The 24,394-nt window shown below is 41.3% G+C and overlaps 1 protein-coding gene across 2 annotated transcripts; it reads right to left on the bottom strand.

The window, feature by feature from the left end:
* Window positions 1–10,992: 10,992 nt before the first annotated feature.
* On the bottom strand, window positions 10,993–23,737 carry C2H3orf18 (chromosome 2 C3orf18 homolog). Of its 2 annotated transcripts, none has more exons than XM_087954961.1 (5): window positions 23,586–23,737; window positions 17,511–17,936; window positions 16,078–16,103; window positions 15,100–15,232; window positions 10,993–11,812 (listed from the first exon to the last, which is right to left on the bottom strand). In XM_087954961.1, the coding sequence occupies exons 2-5, from the start codon at window positions 17,742–17,744 to the stop codon at window positions 11,741–11,743; spliced, it is 465 nt and encodes a 154-aa protein (XP_087811087.1). In that variant the 5' UTR covers window positions 17,745–17,936; window positions 23,586–23,737; the 3' UTR covers window positions 10,993–11,740. The 2 variants fall into 2 exon arrangements, with proteins under 2 accessions (XP_087811087.1, XP_026529055.2); XM_026673270.2 differs by having other exon boundaries at window positions 15,100–15,229.
* Window positions 23,738–24,394: the final 657 nt, after the last annotated feature.

Raw genomic sequence — 24,394 nt, 5'->3', positions numbered from 1 at the left:
TTGGTGAAGCCCCAGTGGGGCAAGCACCAAGTAGGTCCAATGCTCCTTCATAAAGTCTAGACAAGCTGGGGGATTCTTTGTAGTCGGGGAATTTGGAGAGTTGAAATCCATACATCCTAAAGTTGCCAAGTTTTTTGGGGGAAACCCGCTCTCCACTAATAAAAGCAGTATTTTTATTGTGTCCTGGCGGGTAAATGGATTGTTAACAGACAAAAGAAAAGCTCTGATTATCTTGGATGATTTTTTTAAATTGGATTCAAAAGAGAAGGGAAACGGAAAGACTGGTTATTTAATAGAATCCTTATGCTTACAAGACCTGAGGCCATATACTGTAAAAAGAATGTTACTGGTAAACAAACACATGTGTGTATCTGTGTGAAAGAGAATGAGACAGTGACTGTGCATCTTTCCTGCTATGGTCTCTGGTCAAAACAGCTGCAGATTTCCACATTATTTTAAGAGCATTCTGGGAAGGTCCACAGTAGGTAGCAGCATGTAACTCATCTTGGATTTCGCTCAGAAACCAAACCAGAGTATATCTCATTTATACTAAGATAGGAGACCAGCAGGAAACCCTAAGCTATAGATCAGATGAGATAGGATTTTTGTTAAATCATCCCGGAAGAAGACAATACAAATCATTCTGCATTGCTGCCAACAAAACTGCATAGACATGTTCATGTAGGAGTTGACTTCAACTCAAGTGAAATTTGGTTTTAAATCCCAGAACTTAAATGACCTTGTACGGTACCTCATTCACTTCTTGCAGAAGGACAACATCTTGAAACTGAAGCTGAAATCCAGGGACGACATACTCCAGCCACTTGGGGCATCATTTACAGATGGGTGGAGGCTGTGGCAGGAACCATTCTTGTGGTTTAAAGGATGTCAGAAATCCCTAGTTCCAGAAGCAACTTCTGAAAGCAATTGAGCTTCAATTCATGTGCAAGTCTGGCTTGTGCACACTGTACATAACTAGATCACTGCCATACTATGCTTGCATTCTGCCTAGTCTGTCTGGATAAACTGGAAGTTCTGAGGCCTTGGACTGCATGCAGCTCTGAGGCATTATCCGTTCCAACCAGTTTCCATGTACAGGTAGTCCTCACAACAGTTTGCTTACTGGCTGTTCGAAGTTACAACGGCCCTGAAAAAAGTGACTTGTGACCATTTTTCATACCTATGACCGTTGCAGCATCCCCATGGTCACGTGACTTATATTTGGATGCTTGACAACTGGCTCATATTTATGACGTTTGCAGCGTCCCAGAGTCAAATGATCTCCTTTTGCAACTTTCTGACAAGCAAAGTCAGTAGGGAAGCCAGATTCCCTTAACAACCCTGGGACTAATTTAACATCTGCAGTAATTCACTTAACAAATGTGGTGAGAAAAATCGTAAAATGGGTAAAAACTCTCTTAACAAATTTCTCACTTAGCAACATCAATTTTGGGTTCAATTGTGGTCATAAGTTCGCAACTACCTGTAATTAACCCAACCTCTTAACTAAAGTGGCCTTTTTTTTTTTTTTTGCTAAACATATACTTTCAGATGTAAAGTGGTGTCCAATTTTATTCTAGATGACAAACAATCGAGATCAGTTATTTGGGAAACGCGGCTTCAATTCATCCCCTGTTTACACATAGTGGAATACTTACTTGCATTTGTATGCTTTGATGACATCTTACTAGTGCAACAGTTGGCCACTTGGTTGTTAAGCGCAAGATGCATAAGGGAATGAAGCTGGAGGTGCTGTCTACATTTCCGAAAAGCGGCTGCAGCCGGGCAGGAACACTTCCTACCCCCAACTTCCTCAAAGTCGGCTCAGCTCATCCATTCTCCCAAGGGGCTGTAAACGTTTACAAGCTTAGCAATTTGAGAGAAGGTGGGATCATTCATTCCAAGTCCTCATGGTTTACTCACAAGCATCCACACCAGCATTCCATGTATCTGGTTAGCTACACCCTGCATGTTTTTAGGAACATGCAGATGTCCATAGGCAGCTTCACCCCACCTAGGTCCTTAGCCTACAAAAGTATGAATGTGTATGCAAGAAAGAGAAGAATATCACAAACAGACAAGGAAGTGTTGTTCTTAGTTGCGAAGTCATGTCTGACCCATCGTGACCCCATGGACAACGTTCCTCCAGGCCTTCCTGTCCTCTACCATCTTCTGGAGTCCATTTAAGCTCATGCCTAGTGCTTCAGTGACTCCATCCAGCCACCTCATTCTCTGTCATCCCCCTTCTTCTATTGCCCTCAATCTTTTGGACAAGGAAGTAGGACGTGACTATTACAGGCAAGCAAGACAGCTATCAGTCAACTGCCAGGAATACAAACTACAGTAAACAGCCTACTGTGGTGTGATTCCTGCCTGGAATTTGGCTTAGAGATTGACGTAGAGCTTGATGGAAATCAAAAGAGGAACAATGACATTGAAGTAGCACCAGTTTCTTTTAAGGGCTGAGTAATAAAGATGCATTGCTGTGATTACATCAATCTGCAAGGCTTAGGAGGATAGAGTTAGCCCAGAGCAACATCCTGTTGCTGGGGAAGGTGTGCCACAATAAAGAGTTTCTGTACAGTTATCTGCTACCCTATGGTGCATCACTTCTTGGAAAAGAAAGAACCTTCACTGTAAGATTGGATCTTCAAGTCTTATAAGGCAGCTTGTTCTCTAGCTACTTTTTTTAATCTTTAGTAAGATTGGAGTGCCAGTGCTCCCTCAAATATTGTACTAATTAGAATTGTATTTGCACAAAACTGGAAAAATGAAGAGTTGAGAATGCGATTGGGAAAATATTAGAGTGTGCAAAAATGAATAGATTAACACTTGCAATTAAGGAGAAAGAACAAACTGAATAGTATACAACATGGGAATTATTCTGTCAATGGTTAAAGAATAAAAATGGAAGTTAGAAATAAAAGGAGATCAATGAAATATAGAAAATATGTTAAGATAGAGATGTAAGCAATATGATTGTTATTATTATGACTATTAGGATTATATTTAATATTAGTAGTATATTCTTATTAGAAGATATGTTGAGAGAGAAATGAATAGGTTTATTATGTTCAATACTACTATTGTAAGATCAGAGAATTAATATCAATGTAATGAATACTGTTGTAAATTTTGATTGTTATTGCACAGAGATAGTTGTACTCAGATGACACACTGTTTAATGGAAGATGGAATGTTTATACTGTATTATAAAAAATAAAAACTTGGGGGGGGGCGAAATATTGTACTAATATTTGCAATTCCTGTAAAAATCTGTCAGCCTGGCTGAGGGTATTAGTCTTCAGGATTTGTTGCTCCCTAGAAGTCCCTAGAAGGCCTCTAAACTTGAGTTCCATCTTCAAGACAGCAGCCATAGACAATATTTTTTTATTATTATTATTATTTTTATTATTATTATTTTGTCAATTGCTTACAAAATAATAGGTATAAGTAAAAACATTGTTATGAATACATGGATACATATAAGAAAAATAAAAAATAAAAATAAAAGAAACAATAGGAGAGGGACGGTAGGCACGTTGGTGCGCTTACAGACCTCTTAGGAAAGGGGTGAGGTCAATAGTAGACAGTCTAAGGTTAAAGTTTTTGGGGTTTGGGGAAGAAACTACAGACTCAGGTAGAGTATTCCAGACATTGACCACTCTGTTGCTGAAGTTGTGTTTCCTGCAATCAAGTTTTGTGCGATCAACCTTGAGTTTGTATCTATTGTTTGCTCTTATGTTGTTATGGTTGAAGCTGAAGTATTCATTGACAGGTAGGACATTGCAATGTATGATTTTATGTACTATACTTAGATCGGACCAAAGGCGGCGTAATTGTAGATTTTCTAGGTCTAGAATTTCGAGTCTGGTGGCATAAGGTATTCTGCAACGAGTAGAGGAGTGGAGAACTCTTCTTGTGAAATATTTCTGGACTTTCTCAACTGTGTTAATATCAGATACGTAATGTGGGTTCCAGACTGATGAGCTGTATTCGAGCATTGATCTAGCAAATGTTTTGTATGCTCTAGTTATTAGTGTAATATTACCAGAGAAAAAGCTACGTAAGGTTAGGTTAACAACTCTTAACTCCATTTTGGCTATGTAGTTACATGTAGTATACAGGAAAAGTAAGTGGTAATGACCAAATCATGAATCAATGGTTTTTATCCAATGTGTGCTATGCAAAGGAATAGTGCTGGAGAACCTTAGATCACCCAATACCTGTATTTATTTATTTATTTGTTTGTTTATTTATTTATTGTTTGTTTGTTTGTTTGTCATTGTGGGCACTGAGTACCAATAGCAAAATAGCAGGAGTAAGTTCAAGAACTTGCCAGGTTTCATTCTTCCAGAGATGTGAAATTACAGCCTATATAGCACTGAGATACTTATTTTCCAGATATTTGTCTTTTCTCCTTTAAAGGTATTGTTTTAATGGCCATTTTCTGGCAGAAGATATTTTTTAAAAAATGTATGTGAAGCACTGCAGTTTAGGATTAGGTATTTAAGAGTTTTGGATTTGGGGGATCAATATTCAACAGTTCCTGTGAGAGAAAAAAAATAGGAATAATGCAATATGCAACAATGTGGGCTCTTACAAGAGAGGCCTGTGAGTCTACTACTAAGAAATGGCACTGGATGACCCTTCACCCCAAGTTTTTGTATAATAAAAAGAAGATAAATTACCTTGATTCCATTTGTATTTTCCCTCTTTGCATCTCTAGGTATCTTATCCAGCCCCAAAATAGAACTTGCCTCTGTAACTAGTTTATAAATTGCACAGAACAAAAGACAACCAAAAATATGAATTTGTTTCTGTAAATGTCTGCACCTGTGAGTGATTTACATGCACCATTTTATGCATCTTGCAGCTGAAGTTAAATAGATTGATGCTTTTATTTTTAAAATGGGAATGCTTTATCAGCATTCACATTCCAAGTTTTTCAGCTCAGCCAGAACTGAAGCCCTAACATCTGAAGAACCCTGGACGGGCTTTTGAAGTTGAACACTTTGAAATACAGGTGGCAGAAAGCAGTTGAGATAAGTGGCTTCATATATTCAAAAGATAACTGACTACAATAATGCAAAAGACACTGAAACCTGTTTCATCTGAGGATTGAAGACGGTTTTTGATAACTGATCCTCATATGTTAAAAAAAGATTATGTCTTGGGAAGTATTCTTTGATTTTATTGTTAATAAACCTGTATCTCCAATAGCACCTTTTGGTTCCCAGTTCTCTTTAACTTTGTACTTTCCCACAAATTGTGATAAACAAGTTAGGAGGCAGACTATTTGCATATAACAGCCAAGCTTTGGCTGATTTAACTATTAAAAGCATCATGTCATAGCATATTCCATCTATCTTTGGCTTTAAACAATCAGACTTCCCAAATGTTTGACGGAACCCAAAGTTCAACAAATGTATACTGTAAGGCAGTAGATGAGGAAGGCTTATAAAATGTGAACGAGACGGGAAACAGCTTTCTGAAACTGACAGGAAGGTTTGCAATTAGTTCTTACCATTTAAAATGCAATTGGGTCACCAAGATAAGGAGGCTGGCAAATGGAATCGCATGTTCTTTGTATATCCATAGCAACCTTCCCCAATGCAATGCCCTCTGGAACTATCCCACCTGGCAGGGCTAATATTTTGCTACCAAAGTGGGCTCATCAAATGGTTCTCGTTTCTCTCTCCCAGGAAGCAATGGAACCAGGAAAAGGTCCCAACTCCTTTTTGCTTGTTGTGGCCTACTGGGATCAGAACATCTTTCTCACTTTTAAGGCGAAAATAAATGTTGTGGCTCATCAGCAGCCAGCAGAGCTGGCAACAGATCAGACAGTGAGGAGGTTGGGGAGGAACATGGGCCAGTCCTGGAGTCTGGGGAAGGCTCTGACGAGTGCTCTGCGTCGGAGGCAGAGATGGGGCCAGGGCTGTCTGACAGTTATCCGCTGCCTTTGGAGTTGGACATCAGTGAGGCAGAAGAACAGCTGGAGCCTGTTCCCAGTGTGCACATGTGCAGAGTTGCCAAACAAAGGGAACAGCTAAAGAACAAGGATTGACTTGAGAGTAAAACCACAGGTGGATGGTGAATGGCCCCTCCCATAAGGAATAAAAGAGGAGCGAAAGGGGAGTGGGGTTTTGCAGGAGACAATTAGTTCATTCCTGCATTCTTGCCAAGTATTGTGGCGTCCAGTGGTGGGATTCAAATAATTTAACAACCGGTTCTCTGCCCTAATGAGTTCTTCCAACAACCAGTTCACCAAACTGCTCAGCAAGTTAACAACTGGTTCTCCCGAAGTGGTGTGAACTGGCTGAATCCCACCACTGGTGGTGTCTGAAAGATATCAGCGTGGCCTCTCTCCAAGCCTGATAAAAGTCTGTAAATTGTGAACTATCTTGAAAGACTGTTGGCCAGGACTTTGCTGGAGAGGAATTCACTGTAAATTAAATAAAAGGGGTTTATCGGGATGAGGACTCGGCTTCGTGCTGTTGGGGAAGCCTAGGTCAGAACAATAAAGCAGCGTATGGACTTTCAGATGCTGTTGCACAACAATCCCCACTGACCATGCTGGTTAGGATTGAGGAGATTAGAACTTCTAGAGAGGTACTTTTTACCCTCTGGTAGGACCACAAAGAAATAGGAGAAAAGGAAGGATGTGCCTTTCTGCTAGCTTTGTGACATTCTGCTGCGTGTTATGGCTTTCAATGTTATGAAAAGACAATTATGCCCCAGACAAAATAATTGTGCCCTCTTCCTGAATGAACGTTTGTAGGATCAATCAAAATGAAGGGAGGGTCCAATGAAATTCTTGATTTCACATAAATATTTTAATAACATCTCAAATACAAGAACATATTGTAACAGTTATCCGAGGACGTGTTAGAAAGGGCTATTGCATTAGAATACTGTGGTAGAAGAACCCTGACAAAATCTCTGCATTCCTCTCTTAGTCATCAGTGATACAACACAATCAGAGAGGCTGCAACACAGAATGAAGTTTGCTGAGCAAAGGGAACAGCCCTTTCTCTATTCATATTCATTCATACAGACTTACTGAATCATACAGAAATAATCCATGGCCCAAAAGTGCAGGTTTATACCAAATACTCAGTAAACGAATCGCTCAGCCTCTATGATTTAAAGTGTCTGAGAACTGAAGGATTTCCATTAATGGCACTTCATCGAACATCTTGCTGCATTTACAAAAACTTATTTTCCAGTTTTATGGGGGGGGTTGCATCTTTTGCATTGCTAATGAGAGCGACTGAAAGAGAGAGACAATGCTGCCACTGAGAAACAGAAATCAGAAGAAAATAAACCTGGTCTTATTTAGCAGTGGCAGCATTGCAAAGCACAGTGCAGCCTTTGGCAACTTGGATCACATCAATTATTTGGGGGGGCAGAAATTTCCACAATTTCCAGGGAGTTGTATTTCCACCATATCTAACAGCTGTAAGTTTAGAGTGGCTGGCAGAGAGCTTGTAGAGAATTGGCATAGCTAAATTATTGCCTGTAAAAGAAACTGGCCAAAAGTTTCATTTGCAACATCAGCAATCAACTAATTGGAATGCAAATCAAAAGGTCTCAAAATAGCAGGATCTAGTGCAGGTATGCATGGTGGATCAGCAACTGCACTGGTCAGTGGAGCAAAATTACTTTACGGCTGCCCAAAATAAGGACTGCTTCTTTGATATACTTTTTTAACTAGCAGCTTCTCTATAATAACAGTGTTGAGGAACCACAAACATTTAGATTCAAATACTCATCAAACATTTAGATTCAAATACTCATCAGCTTAAGCCAGTGGCCAAGGGACAAGGTGAACTGGAATCCACCAATGCCTAGAAGCCCACAATAACCCCAGACATTGTCTGCAGAATTGTACAAAGACTGAGTTCTGGCTTATTGATTTGAGTTGTGGAAACTGAAGTAATGTCAATTGAGAAACGTAGATTCATCTGGGTCCTTTGAAGTCATTTGAATTTCTTTTTAAAGAATGAACAGTAGTGGGACAGAAGAAATTGTTACTTATACCTGTGCGATTACTCTAAAGCAGTGGTCCCCAACCTTTTTTGTACCAGGGACCGGTTTCAAGCAGAAACATTTTTTCAAGGACCGGGGGGGAGAGAGAGAATCCGAGTTTGGTAGTTTGCTTGCAGACGTTTCATTATCTGACTAGGTAACATCTGATGTTGTTACCTAGTCGGGTAATAAAACGTCTGCCAGCAAACCACCAAGTTCAGGGAGCGCCTCGGCCCTGCCTCCCTCAGCCCCATCCCTCAGGTGTCTCCCTCCCTCCCTCAGGTGTCTGCCTCGTTCCTCTCTCAGTCACTCTATCGCTCTTCCAGCAGCCCAGGAAGAAACTGCTTCAAAGAAGCCGGGGAGTGGCTTTTCCTGTCGCCACAGCTTCCCGAAGCGCCCGTTTCACCCCCACCCGCCCGCCCGCCCGCTCGCAGTTCAATCCACAGTGCTCCGTTCTGCCTGCCTGCCTGCCTTCTTCGTTTCGGAGCAGCCCGGCTGATAAAAAGAGGCGAATAGTTATTATTCTCAGCCGAAGCTGCTCCCAAACAACCAGACAGGCAGGCAGGCAGAACGAGCACTGTGGATTGAACCCAGCAGCGGGCGGGCGGTGGGGTGAAAGTGGCGCTTCGGGAAGCTGCGGCAGCGCCACCCACCCCACCCCAGCTTCTTTGAAGCAGTTTCTTCCTGGGCTGGTGGAGGAGCGAGAGAGCGACTGAGAGAGGAACGAGGCGGGAGGAAACCAAGCCGCTGAGCCAGAGAGCAGGACAGGCTTCGGTTGCTTCCTCCCTCCCCTTCTTTCATTTGTGTCCTTGATCCCGATCCCAGCAGCATTCACCGAAGGCGAAGAAAGCCGCCATTTTTTTTTATTTTTTTTCTTTGCGGCCCGGTAAAGAGTGCTCCACGGCCCGGTACCGGTCCGCGGCCCGGTGGTTGGGGACCCCTGCTCTAAAGAACTCGTTTTGGCTAAGGAAGGTTTTATCACACCCTCCTTCTTAGGTGTGATCACTATCTTTCAAGGGCATGAGGCCTGGGGGATGGGGAGGAGCTAACTTAGTTAAGAGGTATATTTTGTGGAGTTAATCACTGTATTAACACAGCCATCCACATGTACAGTACAATAAATGGCTACATAACTGCTCTATGGTTGCAGAGAAAATCACTTCTGTCAAAATGCATGCACAGGAAAAAAAAATTAGGTGACAGGACAGTAATAGCATTGATATATAGAGATACCCGCACCACATATATCATGCTATTAACTCATTGGTGTGACAGCCAAAAGTTATGCATACATCATACAGATCTGGTCCTGTGTGATTTACAGTTTCCCACACAATTCAGGGAAGAACGGGATTGAGAAACATTTCAAAAATGTTCCTTTTGAAAAGAGATGGCAGATAGTTTACTATCTTGAGAACACGAAAAAGAACAGCCAGCAAAACATACAGAGACACACAGACATATTGCATCATCGCATGAAATCCTATTTGTACTTAATCTGCACTTTCTTCTGCCTTGATTAACAGCTGACAAATGTAAGCATTCGGCCAGGGGGTTGTGGTTGGGTTCCAAAATTTGTTGGAAAGGATGTGAGTGCCCACAAACACTCGTCTTCAGACTGTTTTTCATTTACCTCTTGTAGCTGGAACCCATTATTGTGGCCTGTTATCCTTACAGATTCTTCACCAGGTGGTTTCTTTTAGCAACTGCCAAAGCAAGTGGCTTTATATCACGCATATAACCCCTGCCCTGGCTCTGAAAGACAAGATACTCCAAAGCATCTGTGATCCGATTCTTTGCAAGGAGGAGAGAGGGAACGAGCTCCCCCGACTCTCCTTTTCACCAAAACTACAATAGATAAACATGCACAGGTATTTAACATTAGTTTTCACAGCAGGAATGATTAACAGGAAGGGAAGTTGACTTGCTAGATCTGAAATGTTGTATTTTTCTTTGTACACTGAACACATAATTAGGCTGTAACTGTTCATCCAGCCGTCCAATTTTTCATCAGGAATTATTTTCTCCACAGTGATTTCTTGTGTGCCCTAGCTTGCTTTCCCCTTTTATTGATTTGTTGTAGCCCTTTATTGTAGTGGCTCTTTTGTTTGCCTTCCTGGACAAAGCAATAGAAAGACAGGATAGAAATCCAATGTAAACATAAATATTAGAGGCAGGTTCAGAAGCAGGCAGAGTCACCATCATGCCACAAAGCAAAATATAACACAGAGACTGGCTGCTCTTGCAGATTCCTGAGGATCTATGCCATCACTAGGGTTTAGATGAATGTAAATGAAACTTGTTCCCAATTGTTTTCGCTAATCCATAAAAAATGCAAAGCTTTTTTTTAACAAAGGCCTTTGCTTAGCACAGACTTCTTGGCATCTGTTCAATTATCGTTTGCTGGCCTTTCTTCCTTGCCTCCAATTTCCAACTCCCCCTTCTTCCATTTCCAAACTGGAACAAAACAAAATCCAAATTCTGTGCTCAAATCTCTTGTGAATAAATGGTATGCTGCCCAGAATCACCTGTTGAGCTGGACAGCTACTGAACTCAAATAAATAAAATAAATAAATAAATAATCAGTTTTAGTGACGAGAAGAAAATAAATTAGCTTAATAAATAAAGTAACTCAACATTCTACCCAGCTGCAAATCGGATAAGCAAAATAAATGATCTTAACCATAGGGATGGTATCCCAGTTTATCTAATAAACAAATAAGCTAGGTAGGCAGATGCATTTTTCCCTTAAATTGTAAAATAAGTGTGTTATTTCCTCCATTTAGAACTGCTCTTCTTGCCAAGGTTAAAAAGTGTTGAGACTTTCCAATGGACTTCAAATGAGTTATTAGCCCATTCAATATGGAGATGTGGGGATTTCGGATTATTTAATATATGCAAGAACATGCATATGTAACACTATTTTTCCAAATAAGATTTCCTTTCATTTTTTTAAAAAAAAAATTCATTTCAGCCAATGCTGACTGGAGTGAATCATCTCGGGATTTACAAGTTAGTTTCACTGTTCTTATTTCTAAGATTCTTCCCCTATAGCAAGAATTAGTATTAGAAGAGGAGATCCTTATGCCCTGTGAGGTTTACCAGCCTCTATAAGACACAGAGGTTACTATTTAGCAGTGCCTTTATTCCAAGTTATCCCTCCTCAAAAAACCAGCTAGTAGAACACCTTACATTGTAGAAATCTAATGGAAAGACAGCAGCTAACTCTTATGATTATACTGAAGGGCAGCTTTTACTGCACCAGAGAACATGAGATGAGATGACACTGATATATGTTGACAACTTCATATATTCCAGGTTCCTAGGAGTTAAACCAACAGGATCATATTTTGGGTCTACTGCATAGTATGGCCTAGCTGAATCTGCAGTCTCAAACTCTAGATACCTTTGTCAATATCCCAGGGAAGGAAGGCCTTAGGAATTGATGCTATTATTTCCAAAGCCTGTTACTATATTCATTCCAATCATTGTAGCTATAAATAACCTCTCGTCTTCTATCATACATTACTTGATACCTGCAACATTGCCAATCAAACTCTGCAGCAAGGGGCAGTTTCTTGGCAACAGGAGCACAGGCAATCTTGGTTCTTGGCCTCTTTCCCCCAGCGAAAACTGATAGTCACTACCCAGAGTAGCTTGCTAACTGGCTGGTGTCGTCTTCCTGTATCTCGTGTAGAGGAAGAATTCTTCATGCACTGATGGCATTCGCAACATCTGTGAACACAAGACGACTGGGTCTCTGGAGAACGCCTTGATTTGCCTACAACAAGGCAAGCAAAAAATGGGGAGGGAGAGAGGAAAACAGGGTTGCAAGAAATACATGAATATTTCATTTTCATACGATTCTCCCAAGATTGCAAAATATTGTACATTAATAAACATGCCACTACTGGATTGAAAGAAATAAAACATGGGAATAAAAATCCTGTTGACGAAAGTATATGCTATATTTTTATAAAGATGCATTTTAGCATTATGTAAGTACAGATATTTCTCAAGGAAGAGAAGAGAAGAGAAGAGAAGAGAAGAGAAGAGAAGAGAAGAGAAGAGAAGAGAAGAGAAGAGAAGAGAAGAGAAGAGAAGTCTTTATTGGCCAAGTGTGGTTGGACACACAAGGAATTGGTCTTTGGTGCATATGCTCTCAGTATACATAAAGAAAAAATAAAATGCATTCATCAAGAATCATAAGATACAACACTTAGTGATAGTCATAGGTTACTAATAAGCAATCAAATCATACAAGGAAACCAATAAAATGACCATTTGTTCAGTTACAGCAATGCTAAATGAGAAGGACTTACGCAGGTCTGCTCTGTAGCACCTGCCCACAGCATTCACCTATCCACCCACCTGCATTCTGTAGCACCTTCCCACGGCACCCACCCCACAACCCACATGCCTAACTCCTCCCTGCAGCATCCACCTGTCCTATTCACCCTCCCACTTGCTAACTCTCACCTGCTTGTCTGGGATTGCTGCTTCTTCCCACATTGTGGTCATGTGAAGTCCTCGCTTAATGTTCTTCATGGTCCTAGGATTATGCTGGCAACTGGTATGACCAGGATTGTCATCACCAAACAATATGGTCATATGATATGGTCACACTTTACAACCACATCACTTAGATAGTATCCCAATTGCCATTGTAACCCAAGGACCACCTGTAGTAATATAAAACAACTTGCAATTCATCTTTCACTCCCTTAGTAAGAAGGAATCATTCTAACAAATGTTAAGAAGCTAGGTTGCCCACAAATGCTTAACAAAGTCAATTTGAGAACTTAGTTGTGTTATATTGATACAACATGCCCATCTTGGTTAGTTTTAGAGGTATTATGTGGAAAGAGTGTATTGATTACTATTAAATTTCATATATTTATCTGAATCGGTAACTGAGTGTTTTCTGTAAATAAAGCTCTAAATTCATGGTTTTGGAGCTTTACAACAAAGGATAAGGAAGAAAGAGGGAGGGATGGAGGGAGGGGGAGGGAGAGAGAGAGAGAGAGAGAATGTTACATAGAGATTTCCAGAAGAAGATCTATTAAGATTCTAATATGACTCTCCATAGAGGAGGTCTCAGAATCTGGTAAACTGATATCTGTATTATATATTATATATTAATATATTATATATTGTAATAAACTGTTGTTTATTTTCTAATGAGATAGCAGATCTGTCTCTTATCTCCATTCTTCTTTTAGGATACCAATAGGAACAGGACTCAATCCTTTTATATCACAACAGCATTTCACAAGAAATAAGGGGAGGCAGATGTTTTTGACTCCAAGGATACTCAAGGCAACCTTCTGTTCCAAAGTGTAGTCCTCCAATATTTGCTCTTTGGACCTCTCTGGAGGATGGTCCTGCAGATGTTGCAGACCTTCAACTCTTAGTGTCTCATAGCTTGGTCATACCAGAGAGATCTCCTGGAAGTTGGAGTTCAGCAACATCTGGAAGTTCATCATACATGTTCCAATGGAAATTAACTGAGCTTCTGGCTTTCTGTTACTGTCTTTCCATTTCTGTCAGAATTAGGCAGTGAAGCCTCTCATGTTCTGGCCGTGAACAGTTCTAATATACCAAAGCTTCCCAGGATATCCACCTTTCAAAGTATAATTGTTGTGTGTAACGAGTAGGACATTTCCACATTTCTCAGGGGAATAGATCTACTGAATGAAAGAAGTTCCTTCAAACACAAACATTTCAAGGTTTGTAGGTGTGAGATCAATTATTCAGATTAATTTCATATTTTAATTTAGAAAAAGAACTTAATTTTAAAACTGGCAATATGAGAATAGCTATAGCTTCAAATCCAGGGGAGAGAATCTCACCATCATCTAGCCTACAAATATCCTCTCAAACTAATCTTCCAGATGTATAGTTTTTCAACTCTCATAATTTCAGCCTGCTGGGAATGGTTCAGTGCTTATACCGGCAGGGATTTATAAAAGCTGAAAATCAATATATCTGATAAAACAATATTGCACATTTTTTTCAGGCTGAGGGCCATGCTTGCTCTTTAAATAATTCGACAGGGCTGAATTTGAAAAGTGAATGGAAGGAAGGGTCAGGGAAAAAGAATACTAGAATCTAATTTGATTTATATTTTAACAATTGCAATCATAGATATGGCAACTCTCCAGTCACGTGTTTAATAATTTCTATCATATTTCAAAGTATAATTTCATCATAAATAAAACCTTAGTAAGACCACACTGGGAATACAGCATCCAGTTTTGGTCATCCCGTTACAAAAAAGATGGAAAAGAGCAAAGTAGTATGATTAAAGTCCTGACTAAAACATATGAAGAATGGATTCACGAACTGGGTATGTCCAGTAGAGAAAGGACTAGGGGTCACATGTTAGCAGTATTCCAGCATTTCCAGTATTGGAGGGGCTGTCACAAAGAGGGGGCCAACTTATTTTTTTCAAAGCACCAGAAGGCAAGACAAGAAATAATGGATGGAAACTAATCAAGGAGAGAAGCAACCTGGAATTAAAGAGAAACTTCCTAACAGTGAAAACAATTAATCAGTGGAACAGCTCGCCTTCAGAAGTTGACGGCGCTGCATCACTGGAGGTTTTTAAGAAGAAACTGGACAGCCATTTGTCTCAAATTGTACAGGGTCTCTTGAGTGAGCAGGCGGTTGGACTAGAAGACCTCAAAGGTTCCTTCCAGCCAGCAGTGGTATTCAGCAGGTTCTGACCAGTTCTGGAGAACCAGAAGGGGAAATTTTGAGTAGTTCAGAGAACCGGCAAATACCACCTCTGACTGGTCCTGCCCCCATCTATTCTCTGCCTCCCGAGTCCCAGCTGATTGTCTGGGTCTTCTTTTGTTGCCCGCACAGGAGAACAGAGCTGGAAATCAGGTTAGTGGGGTGGGGAGGGAAAGGGGATTTTGAGAATCCTTCCCCACCACACTTACCGAACCAGTAGTAAAAAAATTTGGATCCCACTACTGCTTCCAGCTCTATTCAGTTTTTGGGGCCACACACAAATCCCCCGATTTGAGAGTAGGAGAAATTGATGGGAAGAAAATGTATTACCTTGCTTTGGGCAGCCTGAACAGAAGCAGCATCTCTGCCATGCTCCAGCAGTTCTTGCTCTAGCTCATCTTGTTCTTCTGCAGGATCAAAATTGTACATGGGCATGAGCTGGTGTCGTAACTTTTCCAGTCTATTGAGGAAATGAGAGAGAGAGAGAGAGAGAGAGAGAGAGAGAGAGAGTTCCACTACATGAAGCACCAAACCAAGAGAAAATTTAAACTTTCCAGGTTTTACTCAGTAACTATTTTGGAACCAAATCTCCTGATTTGGTTCCAAAAATCACCCTATATTTGTGATGGCCAACCTATGGCACGCATGCCACAGGTGGCACGCAGACCCATTTGTGCCGACACATGAGCTGCAGGCAAACTTACCTCACTGCGCATGTGCACGCCTCACACTTGATTTTTGGCTGGCTTGAGGCCTTTTTTGGCCTCCCAAAGGCTTGAGAAAGTCTTCTGCAGACTACAAGCTTTGTAGGCCGAAATCTAACCCCGTTTTGTCACTTCCTGTTTTTCCAAAATAAAAAAACCGGAAGTGACAAAACGGGGCTAGATTTCGGCCTTCAAAGCTTTTAGAAGTCTGCAGAAGCCTTTCTCAAGCCTTTGGGAGACCGAAAAAAGTCTCAAACCGGCCGAAAATCAGCTGTGAGGCACAGTGCAGGTAAGGGGGCAGCGGGGTGGGGGGTTGCGTGTGCATGTGTAGGGGATGTGGGGGAGTGAGCATTGCCTTCTGGGTACTGGCACATGAGTGCGCGTGTGCAATTGCGCGCACAAGTTTTGGCACAGGAGCCCAAAAAGGTTAGCCACTACTGCCCTACATCATATGCATATATCAATGCATTGTTACTTTTAAAGTTGGGAAGAGAAAAACAGTCTCTGCTCTTTCAAATATGAAGATTTTAGAGGAAGCTTTCTGCAAAACAAACACTAGCAAAAGATAAAGAAACTGCTTAACTCATATTTACAGAACACTTACCGTTTCCTCTTCCGAATATACAAAACCTAGGGGAGAAAAAAATTAGAAAAACATTATTGTTGTAAGCATTTTTTCAGTGGGAGCCTTTGCACTGAATAATTGTAATGTGTGCTTGAAAAGGAAGAAGTTGTGTAGTTAGTTGTTAAGGGGTTAGACCCAGCTTTGGATCTCACGTGCCCTTAGCCATGGCAGCTCACGGCTTTGAGTCCATCATTGTCTCTCAGCACAATCCACCTCAAAAGGTTGTGTGGGGAAAGTAAGAGGAAGAAGAGCTACGTATGTTGCTTTTTGCTCTTGAACAGAAAGAAAGAATATGAAAGTAAGAAATAAATACATGTGCACAAATCTATGAAAAAAGCAATAAGATTTGGAAAAACATATGAACTGATTTATTAGATTTATATCAGCCTTCCTGTACTACAGCAACTTTGCAAAGTAGGATGGACTGAGAAAGAATGACTGGCCAAAGTCAACCAGTGAGTTTCTGTGATGGACAAGGGACTAGTACTTGGATTTTACCCACATTTAATACAACTGGCTTGCTTTAAAGCAATTAATTTGGGATATAAATATGTATAGTGGACTTGCATGCTGGGAAGAACGCTGCTGTCACCAAGTTCTTATTCTTAATGAGAGTAAAGGAACTATTTGAAATCTTAGGATAAGTGTATTCTACTGAATAACTAAAATCATTTAACATAATTTTACTGCCTTTTGGAATAGGCTTTCTCACAACAGTAACAAGATAAAATGATAACGATCTAAAACAACTGATGAAAACAGCTGTACTGAATCACTGGCACCTACAAATTAAGACTGTAATCACAGCATATCCTTTCTTAAAATGGAGCCACTGCAAGAAAGTCTCTGCCTCTTTTCACAGATTTTATTGACAAGGAAGTGAGTAGGGATCCCCAAGTCAATTCCAAGTAGGAGACTACAGATGAAAGCAAGTCTTTAAATGACCTGTACATCTGTTTACAGCTATATCTATTTATCTAAATCAGGGGTCCCCAACCTACAGCCCACTACTGGGCCATGAGCCATTCAGAATTGGGCCACAGAAGCAGCAGGCGAAAATGCGTGGGCGCGCATGCATCCCCACCTGCACAAGCTGTGGACAAGTGTGTGCACAGGTGCTCCATTTGTGTGAGCAGTGTGCATGCCTGCTGCTCCCCCAGCACTCTCGCTTGCCAGCCACTTTTTTTTACCCTCTCCTCCCCCTGCCAGTCTAACAAAGCCAGAAAGTTTGGGGGAACTGATCTAAATCATGTATTAGTTTAACAATTGTTGCAAAGTGACTACAATTCTTTGTTAAAGCAAGGACCAGATTCCTTTTACAGGAATTTTTGGGCAGCCTTAAACTCAAGCGGTGAAGCTGAATTGGCATATAATCTGGTGGTTACATTCCCAAACATAGCCCCAAGTCTTACCACTGCTACCGCCAACCCGATAACAGTAATGATGCCAAAGGACAACAGCATGGTCTCCATAACTGGGCCATTGCTGACCACATCTGGAATTTTGGTGCTGATAAAGCTGCTGGGTTCAGGTGTCATTGCAACAGTTTCTGATCCAGTCTCATCAACAGTTGTCCCATGGTCTGTCTCAGGCCTGGTGGTGCCACTGAGGTACAGATTGCTCACAGTGGGTGTTCTGTAATTCATCTTGAATCAGAGTGCTTTATTTCTTCTTCGTTTGTTTGTTCGTTCGTTTGAATGATGGTTTCAACCACAGCGTTCTTCTTTTTCAGTTATGAATTCATTGTTTCTCTTCTTCTCTCAAGATGGGAAAGGGTTTTTTCCGCCCCTTATTACCTTTAATGGCTCTTCTGAAAGGAAGTTCTTGTTGACTAATGCCTAGGCATAGAAAGAGAGAGAGAAAAGGGATAATTTGCCTCCCAAATTATCTTGCACTGAACAGTAAACATGTCTGTATCGACACTACAAATGCAAACCTCAGGAGAAGACTCTTTGTCTAAAGTCAAGCATATCTATGCATGACCAAGATGAAAAATCAGCTGGGGACTTCCTAGTTCATAACCTCAACCCTGACAATGTAATTCCATTTTTCTGTTCAAAAGTCCTGCTGCATTAATCTTTTCAATCCTCTTTTCGTGGACTAATGGGTGCTCTTCTCTTTCCAAATAAATTAGGTTTGAGGGTCTAATTTAATGCCAGGATTTGCACTAATTCATGATCTTATGCTCAACCAATAAATACAGAATAGAAGACAGAATAACAGAGTTGGAAGAGTCCTTGGAGGTCTTCTAGTCCAACCCCTTGCTCAGGTAGAAAACCCTATACCAGCGGTGGCTAACCTTTTTGAGCTCCTCTGCCAAAAATTGTGCACGCACTTGCACGCTCGCGTACCAGCACCTAGAAGGCAATGCGCGACTCCCATGCCTCCTATGTATGCGTGCGCAATCCGCACCCCACCCCGCTGCCCCCTTACCTGCACTGCACCTCACAGCTGATTTTCGGCCTCCCAGAGGCTTGAAGAAGGCTTCTGCAGGCTTTGCAGGCCGAAAACTAGGCCCATTTCGTCACTTCCAGTATTTCCGGAAAAACAGGAAGTGATGAAATGGGCCTAGTTTTCGGCCTGGAAAGCCTGCAGAAGCCTTCCTCAAGCCTCTGGGAGGCCGAAAAAGGTCTCAAACTGGCCAAAAATCAGCTGTGAAGTGCATGCATGCACAGTGAGGTAAGTTTGCCTGCAGCTCATGTATCAGCACAAATGGCTCTGCGTGCCACCTGTGGCACAAGTGCCATATGTTTGCCATCACAGCCCTATACCATTTCAAACAGTTGCCCAATCTCTTCCTAAAAACTTCCAGTGTTGGAGTATTCACAACTTCTGGAGGCAAGTCGTTCCACTGATTAATTGTTCTGTCAGGAAATTTCTCCTTAGTTCTAGGTTGCTTCTCTCCTTCATTAGTTTCCACCCATTGCTTCTTGTCCTGCCCTCAGGCACTTTGGAGAATAGCTTGACTCCCTCTTCTTTCTGGCAACCCCTTAGATATTGGAACGCTGCTATGACATTCCCATGTTCCTACTTTATTATTAATTATATTTATATCTCATTCTTCCTCCAAGATGTTTAGGGGAACATAGCATCCGCACTCCTGAATTTTAATTTGACCTCCCTGTGAAGCAAGGCCTGCAAAAAGGAAGAAAACTGCTCTAAGGTCTGCTGGGATTGTTGACGACTGGATATTCCAAGTTTCAAATGATCAAAGGGCTAAAAATCAGAGAAGAGACAGTAAAGAAATAAAGTGATCTATTATTGATATACATCTTTTCTTCTGTAACTGAAAACAGACCAGTTTTTAGGAATAGTATACAGACTGTGAAAATGTCCTTGATGGATAGGAGGCAGAATGAGAACTAGGCAACAGATAGGCAACACATAAGAGGCAGATAAGCCCACAGAAGGAATGCGGATCTGATATCCCTTCTCAGAAGGGATTCTCCTCAGTTTCTTGGATGGTAAAAGCAAGAGGGAAGAGATGTATTTTCAAACTTGCAAGATTCTACTACTGTACCTTATAATAAGGGTAATGTTAATACTCATAGTTGGTGCTTCTTGTCTGGTCTTAGGGCTGACATATGTAATATATTTCTTTGGGTTATAATTAAAGGAAGCTTTAAAGATTTTAATATTTCCATTATGTCCTATGAGTGCATTTACATTTATTCAAACCAAGCCAATCACTCACTGAAGAAGATATTTAACCTCTTAGGATTATCTGTATTTAAAAGGTTGCTAGAGTTTACAGGTTATGACCAGGTTACTGCAATAGTGTCATCTGTGTAGGCTGTGATTAGAGTCAGGGAAAGCGAAACAAAGGACATGTAACTGATTTATTACATTATTTTATTGCCCTATGTAGATTCTGTTTCCTATTTGTTGGGTTTTTAATAGATTTTAATTTTATTTTTATCTATTAATATAGACAAGGATAACAGTCCAGAGACTCCAAATGACCACCAAGAGACCATCTGCTGCAGCCTTTCTTCCTTGGCAAATTTAAATGCTATTTTATTGTCAGGGTGATTAACTCTGTGTGTTTGTGTGTGTGTGTGTGTGTGTGTGTTTATTTATAGTTATATGTTATATATAGTTATATATAGTTATATGCAGGTCTTGGCATGTTCGGATCTTTTCCCGTGGAAGATTGAGAGCATCTTGGCAACGTTTCGACAAGGTCCCACTCGCCATCTTCAGGCTGGTGCTTTCAGCCTCATGCTTGTGCGGCTTCGTGCTTGTGTTATAGTTATATACGTATGTGTGTGTGTGTGTGTGAGCCTGGTGGGATTTGAACTGGCAAATTGTAGGCAGCTGGCTGCAGAAGTAGCTTGCAGTACTGCACTCTAACCACTGCACCACAGAGGCTCTTATAGTTACAGTTAGTTATAGTTATAGATAGATAGTGTGTGTGTGTGTGTGTGAGAGAGAGAGAGAGAGAGAGAGAGAGAGATTAAAATGTATGAATGCATTTTTCATGTAAATATATTTTTAAAAATAAGAAAATGGTACTTGTACAAAGGAGGCCTTTTTAAGGATCAAGACTTGCAAAAGCAAGTAGAACAAGGAAACATGCTGAGTGTGTTTCTTATGTACACAATGCAAAGTTACTTTCCTTTATTTGCTCTATGAGGATCACCTGAAAAACAGTTATAAAACACAGGAGGATGAGAAAGATGCAGTAAGGAGAAAGTAACTGTTAGTGATGCACTTTGTAACTTGATACATGGCTATCTTAAAGGGTGGCCCTTACAAACTTTACAGTTTGACTGATTATTTCTTTATTCAATTTTTATAGCCGCCCATCCCAGTCAATGATTATGTGCCAGCAAGTCATTTTCTAGGAAGATCTGTCCCCAACGAATTGTGTACCTACCCCTCACTGCCATAATTGAGTCTATCCATCTTGATATTGGCATCTTCTTTTTCTCCTAACTTTCACTTTTTCCAGCTTTATAGTCTTCTCAAGAACTAGGTTTTCGCATATTGTGTCCAAAATAGGATAATATATGAGTTTGGTCATTTGAGCCTTAAGCAAGAATTCTAGGTTGATTTATCCAGTGATCCCTTTGTTGTTGTTTTTCTTGGGTGTCTATGGTATTCTCAAGAGTCCTCTCCAAACACCAAAGTCTAACATCCATAGACTCACAGGGAAAACCACTGCCTTCATAATTCTAATCTTTATGGGATAAACAACCTGACCTGGGATGCTCACATTGCAGCACTTGTCAAAAGGGCCCAGCAGAGATTATACTACCTGAGACTTCTCAGAAAACAACTGAATGAAAAACTGCTGGTGACCTTCTACCGCTGCACCATAGACAGTATCTTAACTTACTGCATCTCCATATGGTTTGCTAATTGCACAGTGGCAGATAGGAAAGCACTCCAGAAGGTTAATGTCATTGCCCAAAAAGATCATTGGTTGCCCTCTCCCCTCCTTGGAAGAGCTTTATAGCTCCCACTGCCTTAAGAAAGTTCAAAACATTCTCAAAGATCCATCTCATCCTGGGAACCCTTTTTTTGAACTATTACCATCTGGCAGACGGTACAGAGTAATAAAAACAAGGACAAATAGGCTGAAAAACAGCTTCTATCCCAGGGCAGTAACTCTGTTGAATTTTACTGTATAGTGCAGTGTTGATGTGGTGGTGGTGGTGGGGGGTTCAATTCAATGTGTGGAGTGTGAAAGATGTGTGTTTGTGTTTATTTTCATGGTCATGATGTGCACTGAAGATGGTGTTTGATTTCTTTGTATGAGGTGCAATGACAATAAACTAAACTAAACACGTCATAGCTTGAAATATCTTTTCCAAGGCTACCCTGTGATAATTTCTTGACTGCTTGATTGATTCAATGTTATCTGTTGTTATTAGTTTTTATTTAATCATAGACCCAAGAGACAATCTGTTTCACACTTTCTGTCTGCACTATGGTTTCTTATCTTGTGGATTAATTTCTCATGAGGACAATGAAATGTTCTGGAATTCCCATTTTCCAAAAGACACTCTACAGTTTGGCATGATTGACACAACTGAGGGACTTTCTAGGAACACATGCTACCTTCCCTTTTGTATGTTTTCTTGCATCAGCATTAAGTTTCTTGTTCTTTAGCCTTTTCCAAAACCAGCATCTCCCTTTCCATATAAGATTCTAATGTTTACTGAATGATCTAAGCACTATTTTGCCAGCATGTGATGGTATTGTGGATGATATTGTAGCCTTGGTTACATTTTATATTTATTTCTTCATATTTGTTATCTAAACATTTTCATTCCCGTGTTGTCACTGCAGCTGTCACCCATGTTGACATATTCACAGAACTTTGAACTACGATCGCAACATCTCTCCTCACAGAAGTCAATGCTAGTTCAAACCTTTCAACCACTGTACTGTACAGATATGGTTAGAGTTACTTAGCAATCACTTATAAGCATTGCCTTTGGTGTGCCTTTATTTAAGATCCACAAAACTAACTCAATTTAGGCACTTTAATACTAGGAAAGTGGTAAACTCTAAAACAAAAGAGGTAATTTGGACAATTTGTCTTAACTAGTTTTTCCCAACATGCAAATCCCTCTGTGGCTCAAACAAACATGCCAAGAGCTGATCATGACCAAGTTTATATCTTTCTTTCTCTTGCTAGTCAGATCAGTTTTGCTGCAGGCAGACTGGGTAAGAGTCATTTAAAAGAACAGTCCAGTCTAATCCCTAAAGTGCTGCTGAACACCAGGTGCCTTTGGCTGCTTAGTCAGGCCTCGCTCAGACTTTCCACCCAAGGAAAAGGAATTTTCCTTATTGTAATGCCTGCAGAGGGAAGTAGTCCTGACCTGAACCAAATCTACCATCTCTCTTCTTTCCCAGGGCTGTGATTTGACAGGGCAGGAGGTAAAGAAAGAAACTTGGAGTCGACAGCTTGGGAGGAGGGGGAGGACAGCCCCAGAGCAGAATGCAGGGGATTGTCCTCCCTTTATTGCTCAAGGTGACAGCTTCTCCTGCTCCCTATGGCCTGCTCTGTTCCCACCCATGCCCTCAACTCCTTGCTGGCTTGCCTATCCCCAGCTCAGCCCGGGACATCAGCACCTACTGAGATCATGCCTAGGCGAAGAGGAATTAAGCCCTGTCCTTGTCTCAGGGGTTCACCTTAGATTGAGAAAATATCCCCAGGCCAAGATCGCTGTCACACTGGGAAGAGAGGAACCCTTCTCCCCACAGCCCCCGTGGTTTTTGGAAGCTTCGGAAAGAGAGAGCCTGCCTGAGACTCACTCCCCGCCTATAACTTAAGGAGTGACACCGACTACTGAATCAAGCGAGGAGGATGGGTTGCGGGGATGCGTGTCCCGGGGAGTGGAAGACTCTGGCCGGGCCCTCTTTCACTAAAGCAGGCTTTCAATGGCCGTCCGAAGGGACAGCAATAATCGGATTGTTTTGCTGGAGGCTGGGCTGCCTGGGGGTTTCTACCGCTTTGCTGCAATTCGGATTACCTGCATCGGAGAGGAATGAATAGCTGCCGGGGTGCTGGCACGGCCTGACGGGCCATTGTGCTTTCCAAGATGCTACAAAGCAGCCTCACCCCGTTTCTGCCGCTGCCCCTCTTAATCTCCGGCTTTGATCTCTCCTTTCCCCGGGATTGGCTAACGCAGGACGGCGCTTTGGTTAAGGATTGGGCCGCTCGGCATGTCACTCAGAAAGAGGAGGATGGCTGCTGGCAAGTTCCGAAGTCCGGGAATGCAAAGTGAGATTTATGTGGTCCAGGTTGGTTTCTCAGCCGAAGGAGCGTTGCGGGGCTCGGGCAGGGGAAAGTGGTAGCTTGGGAGGTGCACGGCCTTATTTATTAGGGGTGCTTGTGGGCCACTTCCCGAGGATTCCCTTCCTGTGCCTCCTTTGTTGGAATGAACCCACCATCCTTTATTTATTTATTTATTTGATTTATTTGTCAGAAGCTTGCAATACAACAGAAACAAGAATAACCATAAGTTTAAATACAAGAAATAGGAACTAATAATTGGGGACAATAGGACAGGGACGGTAGGCATGATTGTGCGCTTATGCACGCCCCTTACGAAAAGACGATGATTTTTACAACCTTTGGGAAATCGGGCATCTACATTATGTTCAAGGTGCGGGACATAGATGTACTTAATAAAATCGCTCGCGTGATGGACGTGAGAAATGCATTTCTGCTCCTTTACTGCACCCACCCACCCATCCAATTTTTCGACTGGCAAATTACTTTATAAGAAATCATTACTTCGATGAAGTTCGGCACTATAATGAACGTCATTAGAAAAGG

Source organism: Notechis scutatus, chromosome 2 (assembly GCF_049901735.1).
Source record: "Notechis scutatus isolate UNSWTSFEM ecotype Mainland chromosome 2, rNotScu1.2, whole genome shotgun sequence".
Lineage (NCBI taxonomy): Eukaryota > Metazoa > Chordata > Lepidosauria > Squamata > Elapidae > Notechis > Notechis scutatus.
The sequence above is the reverse complement of the archived record's forward strand: the minus strand, read 5'-3'. Positions and strand labels throughout refer to the sequence as shown.